The 17959-nt window shown below is 26.3% G+C and overlaps 1 protein-coding gene and 1 non-coding gene across 2 annotated transcripts; one reads left to right on the forward strand and one right to left on the reverse strand.

The window, feature by feature from the left end:
- Positions 1-40: 40 nt before the first annotated feature.
- LOC101489303 (flowering-promoting factor 1-like protein 2) lies at positions 41-838 on the reverse strand. The gene has a single exon (XM_004498532.4). The coding sequence runs from the start codon at positions 669-671 to the stop codon at positions 348-350; it is 324 nt and encodes a 107-aa protein (XP_004498589.1). The 5' UTR covers positions 672-838; the 3' UTR covers positions 41-347.
- A 16332-nt stretch (positions 839-17170) lies between these two features.
- TRNAM-CAU (transfer RNA methionine (anticodon CAU)) lies at positions 17171-17254 on the forward strand. The gene is given in 2 exon segments: positions 17171-17208; positions 17219-17254. It is a non-coding gene; the product is annotated as a tRNA-Met (tRNA).
- The last annotated feature ends 705 nt before the right edge of the window (positions 17255-17959 follow it).

Consider the following 17959-nt stretch of genomic DNA (forward strand, 5'->3'; position numbering starts at 1 on the left):
TATATATATATATATATATATATATATAAAAGAAATTATTGAAATGCAAGGAATAATGTTATTATTAGAAATCAATACTCAACATGTTACAAAAAGCACTCCAAGCAAATATACACTAGTCATACATCAATCATCTATAGTTACTTATTCACTCTCTTATGAACAAAAACAAATGAAAACCAACAAGCTTATAAATCACTAGAGTTTCCACAAAACTCTAGCTAGCTATATATGTATAGAGGCACACAAGCATGAAAATAAATCTAAAAACCCCAATAAAAAAAAAAAATCAAAGATAAATGCATGAGCTAGCTAGCTACTTAGCTAGTGGTAGTAGCCAAATGAACTCACTTATCCCTAACATGGAAAACATTAGGGTTCTTTATGACAATATCATACATATTGATGGAATTGAACTTTGAAAAATCTTTAGGTAGAGAAATTAGGTCAATAGAAGAGTGTTTATGAAATTGGTATAAATCAGGATCTCCATCATAGTACCTCTCCCAACCTAAACCCATCAATATTCTCTCAAGAAAAGCATAAGAAGTTACCACTTCCCCTGTTGGCAAATGAACCAACATCTTTCTCTTCCCATTTCTTCCATCTTCTCCTTGAGGATTCTCCACCAAACGAAACACACCATTCTTAAACACCCAAACACCTGACATTTTTTCTTATCTATCTAATATCTTTTTTTTTTGTGTGTGTGATGAATTTATTGGTATTTAATATTTTTTTTTAGTAAAAAAAATATTTTTTTTAGTAGAACAAGAGAATTGAGATGATTTAGAATGAAGGGATTTTTGGTTTTGGTTGAGAGAAATGAGAAGGTGTGAAGGGGTATATATATGTGTCAAAAAGTGATTATGAGGCTAAAATAAAACAAGAGAAAAATACAATTTTCTTTGAATTAATTAAAAGTGATTTATATGGGGCATGTTTCACTTTGGCATATAGAATCTAGTTTTGTGGGGCATAACTTTTTTTAAAATGTGACTACATATGATATGGGGTGACCTTAGGGCATGTAGAAAGTACTAGCCGTGGGGTTTAGTTTGATAGAGATTTTGGAGTATCTTTTTTGTGGCTTAATTTTAATGCAGGCCTTATTTTTATTTTTGTATATATTGTGTAATGTGTAGTAGAGAGCCTAGGGAATATAATTTATTTAATAAAAAAAAAATAGAAGAGAAAAAAATGGTATCTTGCTCAGCTACAATAATTTGTGAATCAATCACATAGATAACACGAGATGTCCACGTGAAGATTGTGGGGGCTACCCTTTTAGATGTTGTAGCTGTTCTTGTTTCTGTTACGTTCTCATCATTGGGAATAATTGGACACCCTTAAAGGTAATTTTCAGTACTTTTCTATGAAGTCAATTTTTTTATGTTATCATATATATCATTTTCTTTTTATTATAGATATATATATCATTTTCAACGTGATAAAAACAATTTCAATTAATTAAATATGTTCAAAATTTCTTTTATCCATATAGATTATAGATTTCCATCTAATATATAGAAACGAAGATTTTTGTTTATATTCAATTCAATAAATTGTGATTAAGAGCGCACAATGACTTATTGTCTTTTTCTTTATCATTTGATCAATATTCTCTAAAACAAAAAAGAAGATTTATACAATAGTGTTATTTAAACATAATAATAGATATATCATATAAATACAAATATAATTTAATTATTATAGTTGCTGTGTGTTGCACATAAATTTATGTAAAAGAGAAATTTAAAAATAATAAATATATATTGTTTAATTAGATTTTTGTATTCAGAAAATTTTCTGATCATTTTAGAATGTATATATATAAGTTTGTCAGAATTCTTGATCACTTTAAAATATTGATAATACTATATTAATTACTATAAATTTTTTTAAAATATTTTATTTTGACTACTAAAATTAAAAATGACAAAAATCAATGACTTGAAATTTGAAAAATAAAACTCTCTCTTGTCATGGTCGCTATATTTACTGACATAGGTCAGAGTGAAAGATAAATTATACCTTGTCCTTCTTACTAATTAAATTTTGAGTAGTGTTCACCTATTTTAAATATATTCTAATCACAAATATAATTTAATCTAAAAAAATAGTAAATTATTCTATACTTTTTAAGTCATGTGCATAAACATATAAAAATAGAGTTGTGATTTGTAAATCCTGATCTTTTAATATTTTTTAATTCTTTTTCATATTTTTATCACAATTTTTTTTGAAGAATAATTTGATATCAATAAAATACAGAGTAGTAACACTCATAAGACAAAATTAATTTATATTTATTTTCTTTAGAGTTTTTATAATCTATGGTGAAAAAGAGAAAATACCCAATTGAAATCGGCAACTTAAATCAAACACACACTTAATTTATTTAAAAATTATTAGGAGCTACTAATATATATTCGTATCTCCTAAGCTTGGCGTATGGCTAATTTAATTGATGCCAACATTCAGGAACAATTTATTAAACTAATATTATAGCAAAAAAATGTTACTTGTTTTTATGTACGTGTACGAACACGTATGTGAGTGGTCGACAAGGACAACATATTAATACTATAAATTAACCCTTCAAAGACACAGAACTATATTATATTAACACTAATTACACAAATATATACTACGATCTATGTCTCAACATTTAAAAATTGGGAAAATTATATTTGTTCATCAAATGAAGATCTTTTGTTCTATAAAGCAAATTAGAATCTAGAAATGACAGCTGATTGCCATATACTTCTTCTTTATTTTTCTTGAGTTTCTTTTCCTAACATTTTGTAACCAGATTCTTCACCCTAACCATTTTTTTAATGTTCTATTGCAAGAACAAAATTACATTTATTTAAATGTGCAAATATTCCCAAGTCTTCTTTATTGTTTATTTTAATATTATTATTCGTACTCTGAAGGATTTTTTTCTTTTATGTTTAACAATGCCCTTTCGATGCAAGCAGTTAAGTTATTTGCGAAAAAATTGTCATTTATTTTATTTATAATTTTGTTTTAACAAAGTTGATAATTGATAATTTTTTTAGTTGTTGTAGAGATTGAAAATATCAAAATAAGATGATTAAAATTATTAATTAAATAATATATATTATACAAACTAGTTTATTTAATAAAGTTAATTAGAGATAGTTAGTAATGATTAGTTTGTTAAGTCTATAGTAGTTTTATATATAGAATATTTCATGTGAATTTTTTTTTTAATCTTTTATCATCATTTTAATATGAAATTTTTAAAAAAAAATTTATTGTATCAAGCTCTCAAGCTATTTTCTCTACGAGATTTATCTACAACTCTATGATCCTATGATTTCTAATATGGTATTCCATAATATTTATTAATTTATCATTGTGAAGCTTCTAAAAGATAATTCAATCACCACATAAAAAAAAAAAATAAATAAAAAAGAGAAACAAGATGAAAATGGAGAAGTGCAAGATCTACATTTTAGGAGAGTATTGATTTTTTTTTTTGTTGTTGTGAAGTTTCATTTTTCAATCAATAACAAAAAAATGGACAAAATTGTTTTCAAGATGACAAAAAAAAAATGGTTATGCACATACAAGGAGGTTCCCATTTTATTTCTTAAATTTAACCTAGTTGCTTTTTTATATTCTATCCATAAAAATAATGGATAGACGTTGAAATAAATATCATTTTATCAACTTAATGAATAGTCTCTATCCATAAAAATAATAGATTATTAAGCAAAATTTATATTCCTTTCGGTCGATGTATTTCCGACATCTCAAATTCTTTCGGCCAATATTCTTTTCAGTGTTTCATGTTTCTTCTGTAATGAATTTCGGCGTTTCATATTCTTTCGGATGATGTATTTTAACATTTCACATTCTTTCAGCTAATGCATTTTTTATGTTCTATCGATGTTTCTTTTTGAATTTTCGAAGCTAGAAATGTAGTAATTAGTACATTCCACTTGCGACATATATTGTATAAACTAGTTGGTTACTTTTATTAATTAATTAGTTTGGTTACACTTGTTAATTAGTTATACATTTCTTACTTATTCTTATTCTTATTGGCTATATAAGGTTTATTGTAACTTGATGCAATCAACTATTCTTCTTATCAATATACAAAATTTCCATATTAATTATATTTTTCTATACTTTTATGAGGGAGGGGAGGGAGCTAAAATTCATCTTTGTGTTTGGTTGAAGGGAAAAAGAGGGAGCCAAAATCTCTTCTCGTGTTTGGTTCAAATTTTAAGATGGAGCAAAATCACTCATTAAGTAATTTTTGCTCTCCCTCCATTTTAAGGAGATTTGGAGGGGAGGTAGTCAATATAACTTAAAAACCATTTAAAATACCTCTCATCATCTTGAATCAAATATAAATTGAAAACATTTCCCTAGATTGTTAAGCAAATATGTCTTTAATACCCCTTCATTCACCTTCTTTAAAATCTTTCGCATCCCATTCGTTGAACCAAAAGGACTCTAGAAATCATTTTCCTCTTTTTCTATTATTGAAAATATCAAAATAAGATGATTAAAATTATTAATTAAATAATATATATTATACAAACTAGTTTATTTAATAAAGTTAATTAGAGATAGTTAGTAATGATTAGTTTGTTAAGTCTATAGTAGTTTTATATATAGAATATTTCATGTGAATTTTTTTTTTAATCTTTTATCATCATTTTAATATGAAATTTTTAAAAAAAAATTTATTGTATCAAGCTCTCAAGCTATTTTCTCTACGAGATTTATCTACAACTCTATGATCCTATGATTTCTAATATGGTATTCCATAATATTTATTAATTTATCATTGTGAAGCTTCTAAAAGATAATTCAATCACCACATAAAAAAAAAAAATAAATAAAAAAGAGAAACAAGATGAAAATGGAGAAGTGCAAGATCTACATTTTAGGAGAGTATTGATTTTTTTTTTTGTTGTTGTGAAGTTTCATTTTTCAATCAATAACAAAAAAATGGACAAAATTGTTTTCAAGATGACAAAAAAAAAATGGTTATGCACATACAAGGAGGTTCCCATTTTATTTCTTAAATTTAACCTAGTTGCTTTTTTATATTCTATCCATAAAAATAATGGATAGACGTTGAAATAAATATCATTTTATCAACTTAATGAATAGTCTCTATCCATAAAAATAATAGATTATTAAGCAAAATTTATATTCCTTTCGGTCGATGTATTTCCGACATCTCAAATTCTTTCGGCCAATATTCTTTTCAGTGTTTCATGTTTCTTCTGTAATGAATTTCGGCGTTTCATATTCTTTCGGATGATGTATTTTAACATTTCACATTCTTTCAGCTAATGCATTTTTTATGTTCTATCGATGTTTCTTTTTGAATTTTCGAAGCTAGAAATGTAGTAATTAGTACATTCCACTTGCGACATATATTGTATAAACTAGTTGGTTACTTTTATTAATTAATTAGTTTGGTTACACTTGTTAATTAGTTATACATTTCTTACTTATTCTTATTCTTATTGGCTATATAAGGTTTATTGTAACTTGATGCAATCAACTATTCTTCTTATCAATATACAAAATTTCCATATTAATTATATTTTTCTATACTTTTATGAGGGAGGGGAGGGAGCTAAAATTCATCTTTGTGTTTGGTTGAAGGGAAAAAGAGGGAGCCAAAATCTCTTCTCGTGTTTGGTTCAAATTTTAAGATGGAGCAAAATCACTCATTAAGTAATTTTTGCTCTCCCTCCATTTTAAGGAGATTTGGAGGGGAGGGAGTCAATATAACTTAAAAACCATTTAAAATACCTCTCATCATCTTGAATCAAATATAAATTGAAAACATTTCCCTAGATTGTTAAGCAAATATGTCTTTAATACCCCTTCATTCACCTTGGGGTTTGGAGGGGAGATGAAGAAGTTAATATAACTAAAATATAAACTAAAATAGGCATAATTGCTTATGCGGTCCATTAACTTAATTTCATGTAACACTTCAGTCTTTTATCTTTTTTTCTTTTCGATTTAGTCTTTTATTTAATTTTAAGTAACAATTTGATCCTTTATGTATTAAAATATCAACAATGTTAAAATTTTTTAACAAAAAATCATCAAAATTTTCAAACAAAACCATAAAATTAATTATCATCTTCAATATAATGCAAATTTTATCAAATTCATAACTCAAATGTTCAAATAAACTCATATTTTCATTCTTTATTTGATGAATTTGATGTTGCTGGAGATGGAAATATGAGTTTATTTGAATATTTGAGTTATGCATTTGATGAATATATGATTTTTCTTGAAATTAGTATTGAATTTTATGAGTTTGTTTGAACATTTTGATGAATTTTCTAAGTTTTTGTAAAGAAATGATAACATTGTTGACATTTTAAGATATAAATGATCAAATTGTTACTTAAAATTAAATAAAACACTAAATTGAGAAGAAATAAAAAAGATACATGATTGAAGTGTTACCTGAAATTAAGTTAAATGACTGCGAGATCAATTATGCCATTAAAATACCTCTCATCCCCTTGAATCAAACATAAAAGTATTAAAACTCATTTTATTTTTGAACTAAATATATCTCTATTCTCCTTATCTCCCATCTCTTCTCATCCATTGTACCAAACACCCCTAGCAATTGGCAAATTGTACATTCTACGAAACCTCTCCCGCAAGGCTACTCCATCAATCCATGGATCCTCTGTGGGTGCTGTGAAAAAGAATATAAAATTATTTGATATATTATTGAGATTCGTAAAAATTACCGGTGTTGAAAATTATCAGTGTTGAATAAGACTACATAATACGTTAATCCAATAAAAAATTAAAATAAAATAAAATTAAAGAGAAATCAATACAATTAAATAAAGTTTGGATTAAAAGGAACCAAATATTAATTTAGTAACAATCATACACCTAAAAAAATGATAAAATAGACTAAGGAAGTAGAGAGGTTATCCATGAAAAATTTGCATCATGACATGATCTAATCTCATAATGAATTGCCATTTGGATGTGTACCAAATCAGTTAATAAATGATTGGGCCCGTAAAGAGCTACTGAATTTCAAGAGGACCACACAAGAGGATCATATATACATCCTATTAATAATGTTAAGAGAAGCAACATAGTTGTTCTTTTTGTTGCTTGAAATTCTGAGTTGCCCATATGGCATCACATGGGCATTGTAGGTTTGATGGTCCTCCACACTCACACCTAAATATCCTTAACCAGCCGCCTTGTCAAATCTATCATCAATAATACTCCTCCAAAAAGCTAGGATTATTGTTTGCACAAAAAATATTTATTTTACATGAATTTTAAAATAAATATTTTTAAAAAAATTTGGTATGGAAACAATAACTTTTTCACTATATTTAGTAAAATTAGTTGATAGTTAATGAACTAGTTGATAGATAACGAACTTACAGTTGATAGTAAATAAATTAATTGATAACAGATAAACTAATTCAAGTGTTTAGTAAATATAGTGTAGTCCATATTAGTGCTGAAAAAAATTATATTAATCAAATATGAATATTTTACATCAGATATGTAGACGATGTGAAATTTAACGATGTAAAGTGTGACAAACAATCGATGTGAAAAATATTTTTACATCGACAAAAATACACATTTGATGTGAAATATCATATTGAAATACAACTTACATCGGCTATATAGAATGTTTGATGTGAAGTGTGAACTTTTCACACCGTCTACTGGATAACACCGACGAAAAAAGTAGTTTAAAAATAATTAAAAGCAAATAAGTTATTTGACTTGTTTGGTATCATAATAGTTCAAATAGATTAAAAATATGAAATGATACAAAAGTGAATTTTTAATTAATAATAAAACTTGTATTGATTGTCTTAAATAATTTTAAATTTATTTTTTAATAATTTCAAATTTTTTAATATGATATATTTATTATTATTAAATTAATGTTTATTCACTAAAAAATGATTTTAAAATATATTCAATGTATATATGTCAATCATGTAATAGTGAAATTTAACAACAATAAACAAAAAATAATATCTTACTAGAATAATGGAACATATTGTACATTCTCTTTCTTTTATATATGATATATGTATATTGTAAATTATAATTAAGGAATAAAACATGGATTTTAGTTATATTAATAAAAATAAAATTGATAAAAATAATAATAAATTATAAACTCAAAAATTACTTAAAATTACTTATAAAAAACACTAAAAGTTATTAAAAAAAGTATAAGCTCATAACGAAATAGTTGCTATCAAACAAGTTTTTTTTATAATTTGAACTTACAAGCTATAAGTAGTTTATTTATTTTGTCAAATATAATATTGAAACATAATTAGAAAATGATTGAATAATATTATTTATGTTATTGTCCTAATGATGAGAATATAGTTTGTTAAGATTACTTGTTATTTAATGTATAAGCTTAGTTAGTATATAAGTCATAGAGATTCATTTTTGTATTTCATATCTACTACAATCAATACAATAAGTTTTCAAGCTTTTCTCTCATATTTTCATGGATTCCATATTTCTTAACAATATAACCTTCATGCTTTGTTAAAAGAATACTTAATACATATTATTCTTCCATATCTATAATTACTATTAGAAAAAATTGAATTAATAATGAAATTTAAAATTACAAAATCATTTTTATCTCTAATTTCTTTTATCACTAAGATTTGAAAATGAAATCAAAGACAATTTTATGTTTTTGGGTCTTTAATTTTTATTACTAATTTAATTTTTTTTAACACAAAACAACTTATAAAGTAAAAAGATATATTAATACTCTACTGTCACTAATGCGAGTCCTAAAAATACAACAATGTAATAATTTTAGAGAAAATTTTGATATCCATAAAAAAATAGTACGGTTACCTGTAAAGTAAAATAAAAACAAATTTTCAATTACTTAAAAATTAAATAAATATGGAAAATTTGCATGACTTTTGGGCATTCTCAATAAAATCTAAGTTTTTTAATTTATATTTATGGTAATATGCAAGGAATTAGTAATGCAATGTTGCAAGAACAGGAATACTCAGTTTTCAAAAAAAAAAAAAAAAAGTATTCCACGTCAATGTTGTACAGATTCGTTGTTCAACTACAAAACTAAAAAATTATCCATGTAATTTCTATGCATATATTGTTAGAACTGATTAATCTAGCATATATATGCTCCATCAACATATAATGGTCCTAATTTAGTAATAAAAAAAAAACAAAAACAAAAAAACATAATGGTCCTAAGCTTTAGAAATTAATGAACAAAGAACAGTAAAAAAGCAAAACTTGTATGCCTTTGGGCATCCAAAGAGTGAGTGCACGTAGCTGTATGCCTCTCTTTATGCAAGCAACAAAGTCAATTGACAAAGACATGTAGTTTTTTTGGGGAAATCTAGTGGTGCCGAAACATATATTAAAAGAAAATTGAAAATGTAATTAATGCATGTATATATCTTGTATATAATTATTATTATTACTAAATTATTTATTTTTGTATAAATATATTCAATATTGTTTTTTATCTATAAGACAAATTAATACAATTAATAAGGGATATATTTGTAAAACAAACAATAGATATGTCTAATAAATTGTAAAATGACTTATATTTATAAACAACTTTTTTGAGTTTAGAAAAACGGAGAAAGTTAAACGATCTCCGTATTCAGTTTGTGTAATTCAAGTTAGTTTGATTGTATGTAATCAACTAACTAGCTAACCACTTGTTTAGTTAGGTAGGTAGGTAGAAGTTAGTTAGAAATAATATGATAAAAGCTATGTATAAATAGCATAACCATTACTCAAAAAAGATAACTCTCTTAAGTTCATTTATTCATATTCTATCATATTTTCTTATTTTTCTTGCATTTGAATTAGAATAGCGTGAGCGCTAACAAATGGTATCAGAGCTTGGTTGGGAAAAACCAAATCAAAGTGATAAACACGAGTGAAGTGTAAGGATTAAACACGAGTGAAATGTGAGGATTAAACACGAGTAAAGTGAAGATGAGTTCAAGTGCAAACAATGGAAATTTTCCAGCCCATATGCCACATTTTAATGGAAAAGATTGGGATAGATGGAGAATGCAAATTCGTGCACTATTTGGATTTCAAGAAGTGTTAGAAATCATAGAAAATGGTTTTAAAGAGCTGGGAGTCAATCCAACAGAGGCACATATATCAAGATTCAAAGAAAACAAGAAGAAATATTGCAAAGCCACCTTTATTCTTCACCAATACCTTAACACAACTAACTTTGACAAAATTTCTGATGCAAGAAATGCAAAGAAAGCCTGGAACATTCTTGAGAAGTGCTATTCTGGAGGAACGAAGGTCAAGAACGTGAAATTGCCAACCTTACAGAAACAATTCAAATTGCTGCAAATGGATGAGCATGAAAAAGTTTCAGATCTGATTCCAAGATTGAAGAGTAACACAAATCAGATGACTAGTTGTGGTGAGAAACTTACTAAACAGAAACTATGTGAAAAGGTATTGAGATCTTTGAATCCCAGGTTCGATTATGTTGTGTGTACGATTGAAGAATCTAAAGACATTTCCATCTTGAGTCTTGAAGAGTTGTAGGGAACTATAGAAGCAAGAGAGTTGAGAATGGAAGAAAGAAGTGGAGTTAAAGCAGAAGATCGGGCACTAGTAGCGCAAGATTACAAGAAAGGATATCATAAAAGGAAATGGAAGAAGAATAAGTTCAAGGAATTTGATGACGAGTTAAAGTATTCATCAGAAAGGAGCAATACAAGTGGTAAATCAAAAGAAAAATAAAAAAACTTTGATAAGAAGAATGTGCAATGTTACAAATGTGATAAGTTTGAACATTTTACTCGAGAATGTTGGGCTAGCAAAGGAGGAAAACAGAAGAAGATGAAGCATGCGCTACCCAAGAAGTTTCAGATTCAGATTCATATACAGTCGTGTTGATGGCTACCACAAGTTGGACACTTTCAAAAGGTGCTTACGTCTATTGGAATTTTTTGCATTTATTCAATTGCTATTGGAATTCTTATTGATCTTATAATGATGTATCCAATACAACATAGAAAGTAAAGAGATGGAATTGACAATCTTTTAGTGCTTTTGATTGGTGGAATTTCAATTGCATTACCAATGGTTTTGTCTGTTACAATGGCTATTAGTTCTCATAGGTTTTCACATCAAGGTGCAATCACAAAAGGAATGACAGCTATTGAAGAAATGGTTGGAATGGATGTTCTTTGCAGTGGTAAAATTAGAACTCTCATTTTGAATAAGTTTAGTGGTGATAGAAAATTGATTGAGGTGTTTGTTAAGGGTGTAGATAAGGACTTTGTGATACTTTTAGCAGCTAGAGCTTCTAGGATTGAAAATCAGGATGCTATTGATGCTGAAGTTGTTGGAATAAATGATCATAAAGGTTTTAGCGGAGATAAGTAACTATCATAGTCCATTAATATTTGCATTAATAATATGGTTAAAAAAAAAAAAAAACAGCCTTGTTGCCAAACTGTAAAGTCTGGAGAGGAAATTGTCTAATAGCAACCATAATTCTCTTATGTTCAAGTGATTACACAAAGAAATGAAATATATTTTTGGATATGAATTCTTTAAAGAGTGTTAAATATGATTAGTGTTGTTTTGAGAACTAAACGACGAATAAAACATAAAGGATAAGAGTACTCAAAACTAAAAGATAAAATGTGAGTAAAACACTTGATTGATTCATTATATTTATAAATGAAATGCTACAAGAGGAGTTTGTAAACAAAAATTCGTAACCTACAACTGCCCGTGTGTTGGCCCGACAAACATTCAAACCTAAGTTGTTGCGACTTAAAAAATGTGGTTAGGGATGACAACATAACCCGCATTTGCGGATACTTATTCAAATTCGTTTGGTTTGAGCGGAAAAAATCCACTTTGATTGAGTGCGGATGCAGATTTTTCCCGAAATTAAATTTCAGGGTTGAGGACAGATTGAGAGTGATGATATCCACCTCGTACTCGAACCCGCCCTGCAAGTAATATTATAGTAATTTTTAAATTTTCTATACATATAACATATTGAATATACTTATCTCTAATTATAATCTTATCTCTATAATTATTTTTGTACACTCCACAGTTCACGCTCCTATTTTTAAGTCGCATTTGTTATATTTCAACTATTTAAAAAAAAAATTGACGACTTGTTTCAAGTTTTCACACAACTTTTCTCAACTCTAATATTCCTATTACTCGTTTGGACCCACTAATTTGAAAAAAATTCGACTTCCTCATTTTCCACTAAAAATGTCAATTCGATTGTAAAGACATCAACTCATTCTTTCTTAATTTAATTTGTTGTTGGTGTAAAACAAACCCTTAATATAAAATAGAGGAAGTAACAAACAAATCAATGAGGTTATTATGGTAATAAATTCGCCGTTATTTATAATTTTCTTATGTCCGATTAAGACAGCCATTATTTCATATATGTGAAGTTGCACAGTTGTCCGAATTTTGGAGAACAAATCCAAATCAGCAATATTTGAATTCCATATTATTTCCTTTTATAGTGAAATAAAATAATTTCATTTAATTAAGAAGAAAACTTGGTGGGATAATCACTTAATTCCTTGAGGCCCCCACAAAATTTTATATTTAAAAAAAATAAGAATCATCAAATTAAGGGAGAGTATAGTTAGCACCACTCCACTATAGAATGTTACATGTACGAATCTCTCTTTCAAATTAAAGCCAAGTTAGCTATAGTTAATTAATTTGCGTAAACTATAGTAATTATAAGAGTATACATTTAAATGCTTGCATGTCTTGAATTTGAACTCATCCAATTAAGTACTAATTCTAGTGATTTCTTAGACTCTTACTAGCCTATACAATTTAAGTGAAAATAAAATTAGTGACGGAAACTCTTTCCTTCTCTAAACTTTTGTCATTAAATTGATTTTTCTGGTAGTGGAGGATTATATTGTAATTTGTATCATTTAAATATTTATTACTATAGTTGAGATTGAATAAAAACTTATTAATTAAATTGTAAAAAAGAAAGATATATTTTTTTAATAGTTTTTTCATATTTTAAATAGTAGTTAATCATGTTAAAATAATTTTCAATGAAAATAATGTTTTTCATTCCTAATTTTTTTTCTTCTATATTTTCGATTTTAGTCTCCATATGAAAATAACATGTTTTCATCTTCAAACATTAAAAATATGTTATGAGGCGAATTGGGGTGCATATTTTTTAACTAATTAACTAAAAATGTAGAATATCATTACTTCGATTAATTTTAGGTGAACACTTTAGAGTTTTTTAGAAAATCATTTATTTTGATTAATTAATATTACTTCCTTAAATTATTTCCATAAAAAAAAGCTTGTAAATTAGGGAATAAATAATAGTAATCAATAAGTGGGATATGCTTTGTTATCTCTTAGTGGTTAATTGAGGTATGCAGAATGAGATTTCACACATTGAAAGTTTTACATAAAGTGAGCTTAGATTCTTATTCTGTTAGGTTTTATGGAAATTTACACTCTCTTCTTTTTCTCATTATTAATTATATAAGAAAATGAACCTTTTCTGTCACTTTGGGGTATGTAATTCGTCCTTTATATGAGGGATATGTACCCCATAAACTAGCCACAATTTGTTACATTAAGTAATTAAAATATTTCTTATATAAAGCAAAGATAAGATCAAAAGTCAGAACTATTAGCTAATTATGTGTTCGATGGAATGTACATACATAATTTTATTTGAAGGAATATCTATAAAAGGAATATTGTAAATTAGGTTACCATATTCCTCTTAAAAAGAGCTTATAATATATTACATAGAATGAAAGTGGAGAAAAAAGCATCTAATACCTCAAAATATTTTCTTTCATCAATAACAAAAACTAAGGACATATTCCACCATTTTCATAATTAATTTTTAATGCAAATTTGAAAGGAAACAAAAAAACAAGTGTCAGATTGATAAGACATATAACTTTATATATATAATAAATTATAAAGACCAATATTTTTCATCTTACAATTCAATTATGTGAAAATGAATTAAATTTAATATAAAAATTTAAAATGATATTAAAGTATATTTGATTAAACTATCTACGATTTATATATATACATGCATCATAATCTAATATAGTATTGAGTGTGAATATGAGAGGATGTATTAAAAAAAAATACAAGTCTCATATTAATAAGAGATACAACTCTACGATAGATTATAAAAAATAATACCCTATTTTATTAGTGGGTTTTATAAATATTATACAACTAATGTAATTTATATGATGACCTCTACCAAAAAGAGATGTGATTAAAATCTTGTATGCATTTATGAACACCTTTATGTAGTTGATCTAAAGAATCATGTATGTTGTAAACTCTAGCATAAGATCAAATTAAATTTTAAATTAGTTTATGAAGCATATAAGAGTTGACATCACTGGTGACAACATTGTGAAAGTGAAACCCATTTGAAATGAGAATATATATCTATCCTCCAAATTAGTAAAGCTTTTCCTCTTATAGGATAAATGGGGATAAATGGAAGAGTGGTCAGCAAGAATAGACATAGTATAAAAGAAAAAAGTTTTTGAAATATAAAATTTGACTTAAAATAGAATATAAATATATTATCATATGAAATATAGAGGTTATATTTTATATTTATGTTTCGATACACATTATTATATTTATATTTTATTTTGTGTCAAATTTTGTATTCCAATAACATTATCTCATATAAAATTGTTAGGATTTTAGTTTGTTAAAAAAATAATGGAAAGTATTAGGATTTTTTTTTCTCCTACACTTATTTTAACACTCATTCTCTTATTTTTCTCTTATTTTATAAATCAACATGAGACCTACACTTTAAAAATTGATCCCACGTAAAATAGATTTTATCCAATAAAAATTAAAAATACTAAAAAGAGAATGTTCATAATATTTTTTGTATTACAGAATCTGTATATACGTATAAACATGAACGGGTCTAAAAATTCATTAGAAGGAGGTTAATTTTTTATTTCTTTTTGGTAATTTATATTATACATCTCATTTGAAATTGCATATCTCATTCGATTTGTCATTTTAGATCATTCATGAAATCTTAACTACTTTTTTTGCACTAATTCAAATCAACAAACTACTTTCTTAAAAATTAATACACAATGATTTTCTTAAAAATAGTATATAACCCAAATGAAGTATAATATAAGACAAGTGTAATAATATTAAATAATCATAAAAATATTCTACAAATTCAAATTGATATAAGGAAATTATTATTATTATTATTATTATTATTATTATTATTATTATTATTATTATTATTATTATTATTATTATTATTATCTATTTTAGCAAGACCAAAAATCCCAAAGAACATATTTATAAAATGATAAAATAGCAATAAAAGCAAATGTAAAAAGAAATACAGAGTGTTAATATTAGATATTTTTACCATACATTATTCTATTACTCCAATTGTGACAGAAATAAAAATTATAACACAGAATTCAAAATAGCCATAATAAACCAATGTAACATCACACTTTATATATATATATATATATATATATATATATATATCAGGCCCATGCTAGTCTTCAGATCCGTCTGCGTACAAGTTATGAAATATTTTTTAATTAAATTCTATAACCCTCGCAAGAAAAATTTATCTTGTACTCCCATATTTATACCTATACTCCCATAAATTTTTAAAAATGCTAAATATACTTTTGATTTTTTGTACTTCCATATTTGATTTTTTTAAGTTTTCCGATACAAAAGGTTTTTACCGGAAAATTTATTTAAAGTTTTCTGATATTGTTTTTAAAAAATAAAATTTGGTGTGTACCAAAAAACTTCTTCACAAGTTTTCCGACAAACTCCTTTTGTACCGGAAAACATCAATTTTTTTTTAAATAACTTCTTTTTCGAAAAACTTGAAAAATGTTTTTCTATAATATAACAACTTTATCGAAAAACTTGAAAAAAGTTTTCCGAAATTTAACTTCTTTACCAGAAATATTGGAAAAAGGTTTCCGGTAATTACTTCACCGGAAAACTTAGAAAAATATTTCCAGAGTGTAACTTTATTACCGGAAAACTTATAAATAGTTTTTCGGAATAAATGATGTGTACCGAAAAATTTTAAAAATTAATTTCTGATAAAATTAATTTCTGGTAAAATTAATTTCTTTTTTTTATAAATATTAAAATTTATAGGAGAGCAAAAATGTCATTTACTTATATTTATGGGATAAAAGTAAAATGTGATGGGTACAGGACAAAATTTTCCCCTTGCAATCATATCACCAAGTTACAACTTTGGAGATAAATTCCATATTTATATTATATTGTTAATTTATGAAGTACTTCGTATAATGTGTTTTTATAAGCGTTCACTAAATCAGTTTTTTCTATCTGAGATTTGAGTATCATCGTTTTCCTCAAAAACAATTGTAAAAAAAAAAAAAATAGCCTCTCTAAAACGTTTTGGGCCAATACTAGTTTGGGCCTTTTCTCTTGTTACCTCAGAAAAGAAAAGAAAAATAGTAGAAGAATTTACTAGGCACACCTGCATCTAGTCCCAACAATTACTATATTTTATCAATGGTGTTTGTCACAAAGTGGTAGATGAATTGGACCCTTAACCATTTGGTAAGGATTCGATCCATGATCTATTGCTCGTGTGTTTAAAAAAAATGTTATGATATATCAATCTTTTAAATAAATCTCAATTATCTCGATGAATTAATTTATGCAATTGCATGTAGAAGATAAATACTATATTTTGAAGATAATATCACATTTTAACCCAAATTTTGAATACGTGATGTACTTTGTAAGTCTTTGCATTATATTTTTATTGGTTTAGTAAATTAATTTTCAATGTAAAATGAATTTCTTCATTCATACTTGAAATCCTGAATAAGATTCATTCCAACATGCATGAGATCATTCATTCATACGTGAGGCCATAAGTTGTGACAAGGGTTGAAACTGAAACAGTCAAACACAAACCTTTCTAAAAACTTGTAATCATTGGAGAAGTTACATAAGTATATAAATAATATATGGTAAGCTACTTCAACATGAAGGGGTGGTGGCGCAGTTGGCTAGCGCGTAGGTCTCATAGCTAAGAGTTATCCTGAGGTCGAGAGTTCGAGCCTCTCTCACCCCAACAAAAATAATATTTTTTTTAATGAGTAAATTTATTTTTTGGCAGGTTTATTGAGTAAGTTGATTTAGGAGATACTATATACTAGTACACTCCTATAATTAGTTTAAATCCCACTTTTGCCCTTTCATATAACAAATCCTCAAACTTCCCAAAATTCTTTCTCAGATTTTTTTAACAATTCGGAACTCAAAATCAGTAATTAAAACTTTTGGAATACAAAAATATGTTTCAATACTTGGTTTTTTTTTTTTTATATATAAAAAAACTCAGGATATAATTTATATATCCGATTGTTGTATTCAAAATATTTGGAACTCTGAATTTTTTCATTTCAAAATACTAAAGAAAAAAATGTTATATTTGAAATTTAAAATATTCGAAATTCTGAATATCTTTTTTATACCAAATATCGAAGATATTATTATCATTTTTAAATCAATTTTGTTAAATTATTATAAGGATGGATAACGTTGATACCAAAATATTTAATGCGAAGAATTTACTTATTGATTTTATTGATGCATTTACAACAAAGACAACTAGACAAACTATTTTTAGCGTCGGCTCATAACTCCCCTAAAAGGCAAAACGGACACCAAGAATGATTTAGCGTCTGCATGGTTGCTCAGGCAAAAAGGTCCGAATCTAAATTGTTGCGTCGGTTTAGCTGTCTGACGCATGAGCGCGTCCACATGACTGACGCAT

This window comes from Cicer arietinum, chromosome 4 (genome assembly GCF_000331145.2).
Source record: "Cicer arietinum cultivar CDC Frontier isolate Library 1 chromosome 4, Cicar.CDCFrontier_v2.0, whole genome shotgun sequence".
NCBI lineage: Eukaryota > Viridiplantae > Streptophyta > Magnoliopsida > Fabales > Fabaceae > Cicer > Cicer arietinum.